At 36.5% G+C, this 14,036-nt stretch overlaps 1 protein-coding gene across 5 annotated transcripts in view; it reads right to left on the bottom strand.

The window, feature by feature from the left end:
* RASAL2 (RAS protein activator like 2) overlaps positions 1–14,036 on the bottom strand; it is a 408,084-nt gene that overhangs the window by 36,964 nt on the left and 357,084 nt on the right. For all 5 annotated transcript variants that reach the window (XM_068541303.1, XM_068541305.1, XM_068541304.1 and 2 more), the window contains 3 exons: positions 5,145–5,298; positions 3,113–3,211; positions 1,670–2,224 (listed from right to left, as the gene is read on the bottom strand). In XM_068541303.1, the coding sequence (XP_068397404.1) occupies positions 1,670–2,224; positions 3,113–3,211; positions 5,145–5,298 (808 nt within the window). The remainder of the gene's footprint in view (positions 1–1,669; positions 2,225–3,112; positions 3,212–5,144; positions 5,299–14,036) is intronic.

Raw genomic sequence — 14,036 nt, 5'->3', positions numbered from 1 at the left:
TCTAGGCTGATTATATTTGTTTGTATGTATGTATGTATCCCCATCCATCCATCCATCCATCCATCCATCCATCCATCCATCCATCCATAGCGAAGGAAGGCATAAGGAGAAATAAAGCCCTTAAGAAATAACTGCTTCATTTCTCAACAGTCTTAAGGAACTTGATTTAAAGTTCATTGTTTACTGTTGTTCAATTTGAAATGTGATAACATCCTGTATTTTGAATATTATATATTCACTGGATATTTCAAAGTCTCCAAAATCAGAAACAGAGGGAATATGCTGATTTACTTTTATTTTAAAATTAAGCATTTTAAACATGAATGGGATTTATTCCAGGGTAGATCAACACTGTAAAAGAGTTGTAGACTTAGGAGTCACTACTAAAACTCTTGTGCTAAGGGTCAGGAAGAAACTTGGGGCTGATGGCAACATTCTGTATCTTGATTGCTGTGGTTTCCATGGGTGCATAATCTGTCAAAACTCACTGAATTTTTCACTTTAAATGGGTATAGTTTATGATATGTAAATTGTACCTCAATAAAGCTGTTTAAAAATCCTACATATATCCTTGAACCCTGAGCAAATGAAGAACAGAAAGAACATATCCATACAATTTCAAAGATGAGACTCAAAATTTCAATGACACCTTTTTTAACACCAGAAAGCTCAAAATTATTATTAGTAAATTCAAACACCAAAATGATAATCAGTAGGAGGGCAGTTAAATAAGGGACTAAATATTGAATATTTGGTATATTCTGATTTGTATCAAGAAATTTTAAAAACGTTTTATTTTATTGTTCAGTTCTACATAAATTATTCTAGCTGTGAACTCCTCTAGATCTAAAATACAATTTTACCATGCCCAATTTGCATATAATATAATGGAGACTTAGCCTAGTTAAGTGAATATGCCTCACAGAGGTGATAATTACCACAGTTCAGGCTGATCAAAGACTCTATCAATTGTTACATCTGAAACTAACACATTGTAAATCAACTATACTCCAATAAAAATTTAAAAAAAAAGACTCTATCATTTGTTTAGTGTTCTTTATACAATTAGTATATTTCTCTCTATCTTCCTGAACTTTTACTTCTATCCAGCATGAATTGAGATAAGGTTATCATGAGACAGCTAACAATTAAATAACATCCCTTGGTATTTTAATTCCAAATTTAGATGTTAATCTCATGAAGACTCTTGCCAATGACCAGCATGCTTCTGGAATACCTCATTCTGTGACTAGGGGGTACAGTCATGAGTCAATCTTAATTTAAAATATAGTGAGGAATAAAACCATCATACAACACACTCCAGAACTAAAGATAAATAATCCTGAACATATTGTGGGATTATCCACCAATCCTACCATTTATTTTGTCAGACAATAAAGAGCTAGCTGCAGTATCTCTATTTCATGCAAATAAACTTTAAATAAATACTTATTAGTCTCCATTTTACTTCTTCACTTTTATAATCTCCATCTTTTCTGGATCTAAGAACCACTAATAGGTTTCCTTCCTAATTCTTTTATTTTTTATTTTTTTGACCATTAGCAAAGCATATTTCTCTAATTTGAATCTCCACAGTAAACATGTGCTTGTTTCTTCATAAAAGGTAGGGAGGAGATTTTGGGTAATGCAACCCTCCTTTTCCACTTACCTTGGCTCTGCCAGTACTTTGAAGAATGTGCACTAAGGCACAGGCCAACTCTTCTTTATTTCTCACACTAATTACTGGTTCAAGAACAGAACACAACATGGTGTAGTTGCTGGTGACAAATTCTGCAAACTCTTTGTATTGCTCCATAGGCAGAATGGTGATAGTTTGGAAACGTGATTTAATCCGAATAGAAGGTCCTCCTGTCTTTCCTTTGTTGGGTGTAGGTGTACTCACTGGGTACCACTTTTCTACAAATTGGCGACCAGTCACACTGGCAGTGGGGATATTGACTAGCCCTACATAATTATTCTTGTCTTTTTTTTTCTTTTTTTCCACATCTTTATAAATGTGAACTGTGATGCTATGAAGAGGTGGAAGGCTGTAGAACTCAAAATGTTCACCCCAGAAAATATTGTCTGCTTTGGTCTTGCTGGTTGTACGAGCAAAGAGGGTATCGTCAAGGCACAGTTCACAGAAATATTTCTTTTTAGGGGCAAGGTCCTTGGCTTCAATAATCCATAAACGGAGAACGTTTTCAGCTCGTCTGCAATTGTCCTATAAAGAAGTAACAAAGTTGTGTTTGAGAGTTGAAATCCCAGAAAGACAACATTTTCCTCTTAAAGTAGGTGATGCTATGTACTTCATTAAGGGCAGTCAAAAAATAATGAAGGGGATTGCTATCTCATTGTTCAAGATAATAGCAAGCTCTCAGAGAGCCACATACATTCTATTTTACTTGGGTTAAAAAAATATCATCCTGTAAGTTTTCATGTAGCCAGTCTTGTGGCAACTGAATTAGCTTTCTGCAAATAAAATAGAGATAAGTAATTAAGAAACTTGTGTTCTAGTCCCATTTCTGTCTTGTACTAGCTTCTCACTTGGTCAAGTGACTTAACTTCTCTGAGTCCTCTTATCTAGGGGTCCCCAACCCCCAGGCCACGGATTGGTACCGGTCTGTGGCCTGTTAGGAACTGGGCTGCACAGCAGGAGGTGAGCCAGCGGGCAAGCGAGTGAAGCTTCCTCTGTATTTACAGCCGCTCCCCATCACTCACACGACAGCCTGAGCTCTGCCTCCTATCAGCATTATGGTGAGTTGTACAATTATTTCACTATATATTACAATATAATAATAATAGAAATACAGTACACAATAAATGTAATGCACTTGAATCATCCCAAAACCCCCCCGCCCCCCACTGTCCGTGGAAAAATTGTCTTCATGATACTGGTCCCTGGTGCCAAAATGGTTGGGGACTGCTGCTCTTATCCACACTGGTAAAATCATGATACTATCTGTAATAAGATTATTTTGAGCATAAAAGGACAAAACGTATATGTGTTTAAAAGTTCTATAAAATTTAAGGTATTATTACTCTATTTACCTGCAATCAACTTACTGCTTATAGAGTTATACATTTTTTGGACATTCAAAGCCACTATTACCTTATTTGGTTGAACTGTCCTACGAAGGTTCTCCATCCACTTATCCCTCTCTGAAGCGGAGTTACAGCTGAAGCATTTACTTCCACTTAAGTAGGTAACCTTCAACATAAAGATTAGAGATAAGGAAAAGGAAATACAGGACTTGGGGTCTCTATCTTCCTAGTTGTATCATTTAAGAGTTAGAGATATGCTATGAACCCATATTATACTACATGGTAACCAAAATGATATTTGCTGGTTTTATGATATCTATATGTACATTCACATTCACTTTTTGCTTTGTTATCTAGTTAGCATCTACTAGAATGCAGGTATGAAGACAAAGGCCATTGAGAATTCAGCTCAGGAACCTAAAACTGGCCTACAGTTTAGAAAGAACAAAACTAAAAACCTTTAATTAAACTTAAACCTTTAAAAATTACCTGCAAATAAATATGCTCAATTCTGAGTTAATAAAAATAACTAAAAAGGGAAGAAGGTCTCTAAAACAACTTACTTCTTGGGACTGCCTTCATTATAATGTTACAGAAGGCTACTACGTGAAACTGAAAAGAGTTACCAGTATTGAATTACTTTGGAACCCATTTCTCTTCTACTAGGCAACCAGTCTGATTGCCAATCATTTAATTAGGTTAGCCTGACGATTATTATCAATGTCCTTTAAAAATGAAGCATGTTGTCTCTATGCCTAGAACCTAACACCTGGCTGGGCATACAATCCGTTGAACTAAGCTCTACAAATATGGCAAAGTTCAAGTGACTTTTATACAAAAGAACACCAATAAATGACCTGTCCAAACTGCTAAAGTGGTTCACATATTAACTCAATCTCAGATTATAACCTAGTGAATCAGATCAGATGTTACATTCTGTCTAATATGGTAGCTATTAACCACACGTGGCTAGTGAGCACCTGAAATACTAGTCCAAACTGAGATTTGCTATAAGTGTACAATATACACCAGATTTTGAAGATTCAGTTTTTAAAAAAAGAATGTAGAAAGTTTCAGTGATAATTTTTAGTTCCATGTTAGAAGTGGTAACATTTGGGTTTAATAAAATTTAAAATTACACATGTGGTTTGCACTGTATTTCTGTTGGATAGTGCAGGTCCATAAGAAAAGGTATAAAACATCTTTCAACTTCTACAATATCTAACATAGGACTCATCACTAATAACTTTGTAAGTTTGTGCTCATTAATTAAATCATAACCCTAACAAGTATATGGATGGTTTTGAAATTAAATTTGCAAGTGGCCAATTGTGTACATTTACTTTGGGAGGGGGAAATTACCTTATAAAAGGTGATGATGAAATTTTCTGGTGAAGGGCAATTTGTTCACTGAAGAAGTTAGGCACTTGCAATGTGCCAGGGACTGGGCTAAGTGCTGGGGATTACAAAAATAAATAGGACATGGTCCCAGATCTTGAACTGCCCATGTTTTAGTTAGAAAAATTATGGTTTTAGTCAATTTCCTCAAAAGGATCATTAAAATTGGGGGGCTTGGCTTTCAGGAGAAAAATAGTAACATATTGTGTGATATCTTTATCAATACTAAAAAATTAAAATACTAACAATAAGTTATTATTAATCTTGTGAGCTCTGCTGCGAATGCACTAAGAACCCATTTATTTATTTATTTTAAAAAAATTGGGGTATAGTTGTTTTACAATGTTGTGTTAGTTTCTGCTGTACAGTGAAGTCAATCAGCTATATCTATACATATATCCTCTCTTTTTTGGATTTCCTTCCCATTTAGGTCACCACAGAGCACTGAGTGGAAGAACTCATTTCTTTTGAAAGTAGACAAGCCCAAAAGGAAGGAGAAGCCATCATTAATAACGTTAATCACTAACATAATCAGATTAGCAGATTTCCAACTTTTCCCCTGTAAGTAGGTAATTTTCAGCAACTGAAAACCAGTTAAGATGATCAAATCATCAATACTACAGTAATGCGATCACAAGAATACTGGATAGAAAAATCTCTTTGTTGTCTAACTACTCTTCCTTTTTCCTACACTTTTCTACCTCAAAGCAGAAGTCTTGTCCAAGGATGCTGCTATGAAGTGGCTTCACTGATACGGGCTCCCCTCTACCAAGATCCAGACATTCCACTGCACTGCATGGGCTCAGCAGGGATTCATGGGAACGTGACTCTTTTAGCTTAGGCAGCCCACGAGACCTAAAAGTAGAAAAAGATATTTATGGTAGTGTAACTACTTGGCCAACAAGAAAATAAAGGTCAAACGCAATGGAGGCTTAACCAAATGTATAAATGCCTAAGAGGAAAATAAATGAGCAAATTAACAGTTAATCTGTAACAATAATAATAGGACCATATTCATGTGGCACAGATAAACCACATACATATTTGTGTCTGTGTGTACACACTTTCTTTTTTCAACAAAACACAAAAATGTGCTATAATTTTACTAGTCTCAAGGGAGCTTGAAGCTCCACCACAGACATTGTTTTTATCCTCATTCCTGTGTTGGAGGTGGAGAAATATATATCATCTAAGGTTATCTTACACATTTTTTTTTATGCAAAGGTGTTATCAAAAGACATATCGTTTCTTTTTCTTTTTTCTTTTTTTTCCATGCTATAGCTTTATCCTCTACTATCAGTGACAAAATAGCAGTGACTGAACCCTCATTCTGTTTCCTTCTGCTTTGGCAGAATAAACACGCATACACAAACCCAGAATCAAAGCCAAACTTTTCAGCACAAGACCCTGCTTTTCCAAAGGTCTGATTTCCATCTCTATATGGAATTCTTTTCTGGTAAGCTCTTGGTTCTATCTATGCTTTACTGTACAAATATGAATAAAGAGTAAAATGCCTTGAAGAAACTTCCCACCCTCAAAAGAAATGTTCAAGCTAGAAGAACAGACCTTTGTCAACACCGTTCAGGCATTCTGGTTGATTTTGTCCCCTAGCTGTTTAAAAAGGAATGAGGGGAAGCATGACTCTTGTCACTACAGGAGCTAGTACTTCACTGCCTTCCCCTTGGAAGAATCAATGAAGCCAAACAATATAAAACACAATATTCTTGAATCCAGAACTGGGTAGCTATGCAGTTTTACTCAATAATTATAGTATTTATTGACTGAAACACCCGGAGTTAAATACATATATTTCAAGCAGAAGTACCTAGTAATAGGGATAAAAAGAAATGCCTTGTGGAAAGACATTTGTTTTTGTAAAACACATTAAATAAGCAGCTTCATTCATTTCATTGAAATAACCATGTTAACTTAAAAAGGAACCAAAATACTTAACGCCAGAGTAGCTTTCAGTTAAATTATAAAGTAATGAGATATAGGAAACTAGCACGAAAGGCTGCTCTTACCCTTCTGTTTCCATTCTAACACTGTTTAATCAAACTCCGTACAGTAAAAAAATCTTAAGCAATAGGACCTTAGTCCATTCTTCTTTCCACACACAAAAATGTGTGTTCTAATGTTCAGCAATCTTTTTACGGTCAAAAAGTCAATAATTATATTTACCATTGATAATACAAAGGATGCACAAAAGCCACCTAATGTTTTGTACCTAAAAATATAACAATGTAATGGCTCCACATTTATTTCCTTTTGTTCTACTGGATAAGACAATGACATGTTATATACTGTCAACAGAGCATATCAACTATAAATAACTAAATGCAAAAACAAATTTTAATGTAATTACCATACAACCTTTCCCAATATGCTTCATAGGAAGCCTGGTTGAGGCAACAGGATACTGTAATCTTTTCTAAACACATATGAAACAACAGTTCCAGCCCGTTTTTCCCAGGAGGAGTTGCTTGTAGGGGAAAAGGCTATCCTGCTCTGGGAGTGAGCCTCTCAACAGGGAAGATGAAGGCATATTTAAAATAGGAGGTACAAAATAAGGCTTACTTTTATGTTTTAAATTCTTTAGGAAAATATTCTAAAACATAAATTAATTTTATCTCAAACCAAATAAATGTCTACCTACATGAAGCAACTGTACAGCCATCTTGCAGTGCACCCCCAAATCATAGCGGTGCCACATGTCACGGTACAGCAAATCACTTTCTGAACTACATCTCAGAAAACAACTCTTTAGGAGACAAGAACCAATAGAAGATGGTTTCCCCTGCTGCCTTCGGTTACTGATAACATCTCTGGATAAATGTTTTCCAGGTGTAATTTCAAGTCTTCAGTAGAAGCAGAACAGAAACACATATAACAGAACATGAAGTCATCTTCCGAATAGGCTGCAGGACAGGTAATATTCTTCTCTTCCTCAGGCTGCATCCAGCCCCTCAGGTAACACAAACAAGGTTCCTGGGCTCTAGGCTGGGCCTGTTGCCATGGTGCTACACCTATAAGGAGATTAGAGCCAAAGGCAGCTGGGAGAAGCTGCAGCTTGAAGGACTCAAGGAGCATGCTCTGCAAATGTGACCATTTTAAGACAGAAAGGAAGGAATGGCGAGGCCCCACCCACTTCCATGAACAATTTTGGAGTCAAAAGCTGTAGGAAAAAAACTGAGGCAACTCTGGGGGTGGAGGAGAATCTCTTAACTCTGCTAGAGAACGAAGCTGCGAAGCTTTAGATGTTTGCTAGATGATCCCCAGCCCGCTACTAAAGGGTATTTGCCACATCCCACCTTGCAAGTACAATCTTTCTCTCACATCCGTTTTATTTCCTTTGCAGTGCTTACCCTAGTTTAATGTTTCTAGGTATTACTTTCATTAACTTATCTGAGTTACATTTTTTTTTCTTTCGGAAAGAGTTGGATAATTTTCCTTATTCACTGTATTTCCAGTGCTGAACAAATGTCATTTTGATACTCAGGTTTAACTTCCAAATACAGCCATAAACAGATATCATAACCAAGCCACTTGGAATTAGAATTCAAAATTCTTCCTGGTTATGGAAATTTCAGCTGTTAATATATATAGTTCAGGGTCTCCTGTTGTTCAGCATTTATGTGTTTGTGTGTATATACACACCGATGCCCATGAACTGAACACCAAAGTTGCTAATATGTTCAACATTGCTAATGAACAAATAAGCAAGCCCTTCCTGTATTGGGAAGAAAGTGACTTGGAGAAGACAGAAGTAATTCCCAGAGAAGCAGGATTACAGTAAACAGGAAGATCAAGCAGCCTGGGAGTGACAGCAGTGGGGAGGCATAATCTGTGCAAATATTTCTATATAATAGCATTAGTAAGCCCAAGTCCTCTCTAATCATGTTTACCTCCTCCTGTACCTTCCTATGAGTTGATTTTTCTTAGGTCTGCTAATCAGAGTTTTAGCAGTTCTGTATGGCACTACAGTTTACTTCTCTAATGGAAAGCAGAAGGTGGATTTATTGCGAGAAAAATAGGAGTTTAAAACGATGTTTCCCAGTCCAATCTGACAATGGCCATCAAGGAACCTAACCTCAAAAGTGGACGTTGTGAATCCCTTGACTACTGGTTCTCTTCCCGATCCCTGCACCCCTACTCCCCAACCCCCATCATCCCAAACACCATGTAATAATTCAGGGCTCAATGTGATAGGTAAGGGTTAAAAATCTAATTGCTTTGCTGATGAAGATTACCTGCTGCTTCTGACCTATTTAAGAGAGAAACTACAAGGCAGGAATAGCTTTCTATTACCCACTACAGTGAATTAATATTATATTGCTTTAACCCACATCACTATCTGAAATCAATCTTAAAAGACAAAAGTGAAGGGGTTGGGGGTGAGGAGCCAACACACACACCACTGGATTCACTGAAGAAAAAAAGGGAGTCAAAGAACTCTGATTAAGAGCAATGTTAAGTAAAACAGCTGGATTTTTCCCAGCTCAACCATCCAATTTTTTAAAAAGCATACTTCCCCCAAAGCACCAGTGGTGCTTGGATGTGCTAGCTCAATCTGGCACATTTTTACAGATTCAGTTCCAAATGTGGGAAACTTTTAATTAAAAATATAACTGAAAAAAATGCTTATTGCCACACAAAATCCTGTACTCCAGTGCAGGTGAATTTCTGCTTGGCATGGCAGTTATGATTCTAGACTGCTTTGCTGAGTTCTTGGAAAGACAGCTCAGCCATAAACTGAGTACAGCAATATATGTTTGTATTCACCAGTATGTGTTCCTAAGGCACTTTATCTGGTTTGAAAATTTCCCAGGTAGAAATTAATAAAATTTGGTATCCTAATACTCTACCAATAAACTTACAAAGGGTCTAATCAGTTTTTTAAAAGTTGCATCTGAGCTTTCACTTTGGGAAAAAGGCAGCTTTACTTGCTCCCCAGATTTTATTGTTTTTCAACCTGGTATCTGTGAAACTATCCAACTGATGTTTTCTGTTTGAAAGAGCAGATCCTTTCCTATACTACTGAATATAAAGCTCTCCCTACCTGGATTTAAAAAAAAAAAAAAGAAAAGAAAGAAAGAAATAAGAGTTCATTCATCAGAGTTCTGCTTGTGTGCTAAAAAAATGTCCCCCCGAGGATCCTGACAGCCCTAGCTGCACTGATTTACCTGCTGCAGTTAAAGCCAGTCCCTACTGCTTATACTACTCACTGGTTTTTATGTTTACTTAAAAAAATATCATACAACCACTCACACAAAAAGCTATTATGGAAACGTAACATATACCGCTGATCTTCCTTCTCTCTGCTCTCAGCCTCTGACAGGATGGTCTAAGGAGCCCAGCTGCTAATGGTAAAGAAGGATGTCTGTCAGTCTGAGTTTTCACTTAAACTCATGGTAAGGAAATTTATCATCATGGTCAAAAATGACATTCAACCTATTTTGGTACATATACATGTATACAGACAATGAAGACAGGCACAGAATGAAGACAAGATTATAAATATTAAAACATGTTCTGAAGGGCAGAAAACTCAACCAGCTTCCAATATGACAGACACTAGGGAACAATCTCCTTACAGAAACTGTACCATATTGTAATACACCTTTTTTTGTTCTTAAATTGCAAATGGAATAAAATCTACTAATGCCTATTAAACAAATTCAATGTAAACACAACTATACTGAATTAAAAAAAAACCCATGAAACTAAACCAAACCACACTCATAAACCACTCAATTAACATACTTACTAGTGTAAGAGTGAGTGGAAAGATTAGTTTTTTTTTTTTCTTTTTTTCTGAATTTAGGCTTTCAGCCTCATCGTTACCATAAAATTAAGTATGGGTGAAAAGAGGGTAAAAAGTTAGAGGGAATTCCCTGGAGGTCCAGTGGTTAAGACTCTGCGCTTTCACTGCCAAGGGCATGGGTTCAATTCCTGGTCGGGGAACTAAGATCCCACAAGCTGTGCCACGAGGCCAAAAAAAAAAAAAAAAAAAAAAAAAAAAGAAAGAAAGTTAGACACTGATGAAGTTCAATGACATTTACTTCTTAATCATCCCTAAACTAGGAAAAAGGATGCAATAGTGGCTCTGTGGGCACTTAGTAGGGGCACTGGATCTTCAGCTGGGGATTCAAAGAAAGTTTCTTGGAGGTAAAAGTAATGTGAAGTTGTGAACTTAAGGATGGAGTGGAATTAGCTCTATGTGGAGGTACTGAGCGTTCTAGAGGGAATGGCCAGCGTGTGAGAAGGCCTATAGTGAGAACATACAAATCTGGGGTGTTTGAGGAACTGAAAAGAATTCAGCAGTGTGGCTCTGGTGCAGTGTGGATGTGTGTTGGGGCTGAGAGAAGAGGCATGGGGAATAATGAGGCTTGAGAGATACCATGATGGGACCCGTAGTAATGTGGGTGTTCCAATTTGATCACAAGGCCAGTGGATGGACACAGAAAGGTTGTGGGTGGTGGAAGGTGAATGACATGATCAGATGTGTGCCTTGGCAAGAGTATACTTTGGCTAAAAAGTGGAGAAAGAGAGGGGTACACAGAGGAGAGAGAAATAATGACTTAGAGACTGGTTCATAGGTTATGATAGTAACCTGAGTAAAGATCACAAACTAGAGCAGCAGAAATACAGAAGTGGATGGATTTGGGGGTATTAGGTGGTAAATAGGCCTTAATGACTGCAATGCTGGAGGCATCAGGGAGAGGGTAGAGTCAAGGTTGAGCCACTGGGTAGAAAGATGGTAATGTCCTTTACAGAGATGGGAAGTGAGAGGCAATGTTGGTTGAAGCAAGGGGGGAAATAAAATCAAGATTAGTACAAGTTTGAGGTTCCTATGGGAGTAGATGTTTGCCACAGACTGAATGTCTCACCCCAAAATTTATGTTGAAATGCTAACCTCCAATGTGATTGTATCAGGAAGTGTGACCTTTGGGAGGTGATCAGGTCAGGGGGGTGGAGCCCTCATGAAGGGGATTAGTGCCTTTATAAAATGGACCCCAAAGAGATCCATCACCCATTCCCCCATCTGAGGACACAGAGAAAGGGAAGTCTTTTGAACCAGGAAGCAGGTCCCTACCAGACACTGAATCTGCCAGAACGCTGATCTTGGACTTCCTAGCCTCCAGAACTGTGAGAAATAAATTTCTGTTGATTATAAGCTATCTAGTCTATGATGTTTTATTACTGCAGTCTCAACAGACTAAGACAATGTGAATACTGAAATAGAACATGTAGACTGAGAAAAGGTCCTAAGAAAATAACCTGAGAAATGTTAACATTTAAATCTACAAAACTGACAGAAGAGACTGAAGAATCTGAAAGACAGAAGGAAAACCAGGAGACTCAAGTATCATAAAAGCCCAGGGAAGAGAACTCTTAAAAAGGATGGACTGTCCATTACTGTAGAAGATAGAGTGTGTTAAAATATTAACAGTAGCCATTGGGTATATGAACTGAGAGATAATTGGAGATAATTGTAGCAGTTTCAGTGAAATGACAAGGACAAAAATGAGACTCCAGACGGTTGAGAAAATGAATAGGATATGAGAAAGTGGAGACTAACTCATAAAGTCTGATGGTGAAGAGGCGGCAACTGGGAAACAGCTACAGGGAGGCATGAGGTTGAAATGGGGTTGAAGGAGGTTTTCTCTAGTTAATCATTTTTTCCCCTTAAATAATAAAGTAATAAATGCTTGTGGTAATAAATGCCAAGAGCTCAGAAGGACAGAAGGTGAAAAATAAAAATAAGGGTACCTCCCTCAATCTCCTACAGAAAATACTATTAATGATTTTTGTGACCCCTCTCAGAAATTTTCTGTACACAGACAACCAAATATTATACATATACATATATGTGTGTGTATGTGTGTGTGTGTATGTATGTATACACATACAAATGAGATTCTACCATACTTTTTTTCCTTAAGAGTATATTTTGGAAATTTGTCTACACTGGAACATATAGATACAAATTGCTGCTTTTTAATGATCACTGTATTCCCTTATATGGGCCTATAGAAGTTTAACCAATCCTTGATGACCATCTAAGTCTCTTTTCTTTTCTCTTTTTTTTTGGTGATCACCACTGAGGTTCAAAAAGTATCTTAGTACATATACCTTGAAGCACATGTGCATGTATTCATGCTTTAAATTTCCAGATGTGAAACTGCTAGGTCAAAGGGCACATACATTTAAAGTTTTGATATTGCTATTTATCCTCCATAATAGATGGCAACAATTTAAAGTCCTACTAATAGTGCATGTTTCTATACACATCACCAAAATGAGATATGGCTAAACTTCAAACATCTTTGCCAGTATAATTGGTAAAAAAGGGTATTTCATTGCTATACTATTGCTTTAGTATGAATTTCTTTAGTTATGAGGTTGAGGACATTTAAACATGTATATTGGCAATCTCAGTTCTCTTTTCTGTGAATTATGAACTGTTATTTCATGTTCTTAAACCATTTTTCTAATTGTTTAACTTAACTGATATGTATTGATACATACTATGTAAATTAAGTAAATTAGTACTTTTTCTGTCATGTTTGTAATTATTTCCCCCAGTTTATGCTTAGAAAGGGTTCTTCCATTCCAAGAGCATAAGAAATCCAGCTATATTTTCTTTTACTGATTCTATTTTAATTTTTCATCCAAACCACTTGGATTTGGAGGGAAGGGAAGATGATAGGAGCATAGTAGGGAGTCTGCTTTATATTTTACCAAATTGTGAAAATATAATGACCATAAATTGACTCACTAATTATTACTGCATAGTATTCTACTCTTATTAAGAGTTGTTGTTTGAATATGTTTGTGTGTATATATATGTGTGTGTGCATGACTTTTCCCTTTGATCTTTCCTTCTTTCTCAATCATTTTCTCAGCAGGTTAGGCTTCCTATCAACACATGCAACAAAGAGGATAATGGAAAAGGCAATCAACTTGGACCCAAAAGCCCTACGTATTCATGTCAGCTCAAATCACTCACTAGCTATGTGACGTGGAACAAATAATTTATTCCTTCTAAACCTCAGTTATCTCATTTGTAAAACGTGGATAATGATTTCTGTTCCTATACCTCCCATAGTTATTGTGAAAATCAAACGCAATCATCTATGATTTTACAAATATCTCATAAACTACAGTACCATACAAATGGGACTATCATTGCAAACATAGTTTTTCACAGTGATATGACAAGCATTAGTTCATTTTATGTAAACTATTAGGTTAGGATAGCTATTCCCAAATATATTCCTTGCTGGAAGAATATGAAGATAGAAGGTATAAATGTATGGAAATAATTTTTTTCTATTAAGATAAAGCATTCTAACGAATTTAAAATGCTATCATGACATAATTAGAAACTTCAATTGGATTTTAGTTCACAAAACTAAGGGCTCCTTAACTGGTCCATATCAGTAAACACTAGTAAGGGAAACTCTATAATCTATAGCTAGGCTGTATTGATTAATTAATGGCCTGGAATCCAATAATTTCTGAGAAGTTGTCATTCTATCCAAGTACACCATAGTGAAGGAGATTCTTCTTCTCTATTATCTGGAATT

Source organism: Eschrichtius robustus, chromosome 3 (assembly GCF_028021215.1).
Source record: "Eschrichtius robustus isolate mEscRob2 chromosome 3, mEscRob2.pri, whole genome shotgun sequence".
Classification (NCBI taxonomy): Eukaryota; Metazoa; Chordata; class Mammalia; order Artiodactyla; family Eschrichtiidae; genus Eschrichtius; species Eschrichtius robustus.
The sequence above is the reverse complement of the archived record's forward strand: the minus strand, read 5'-3'. Positions and strand labels throughout refer to the sequence as shown.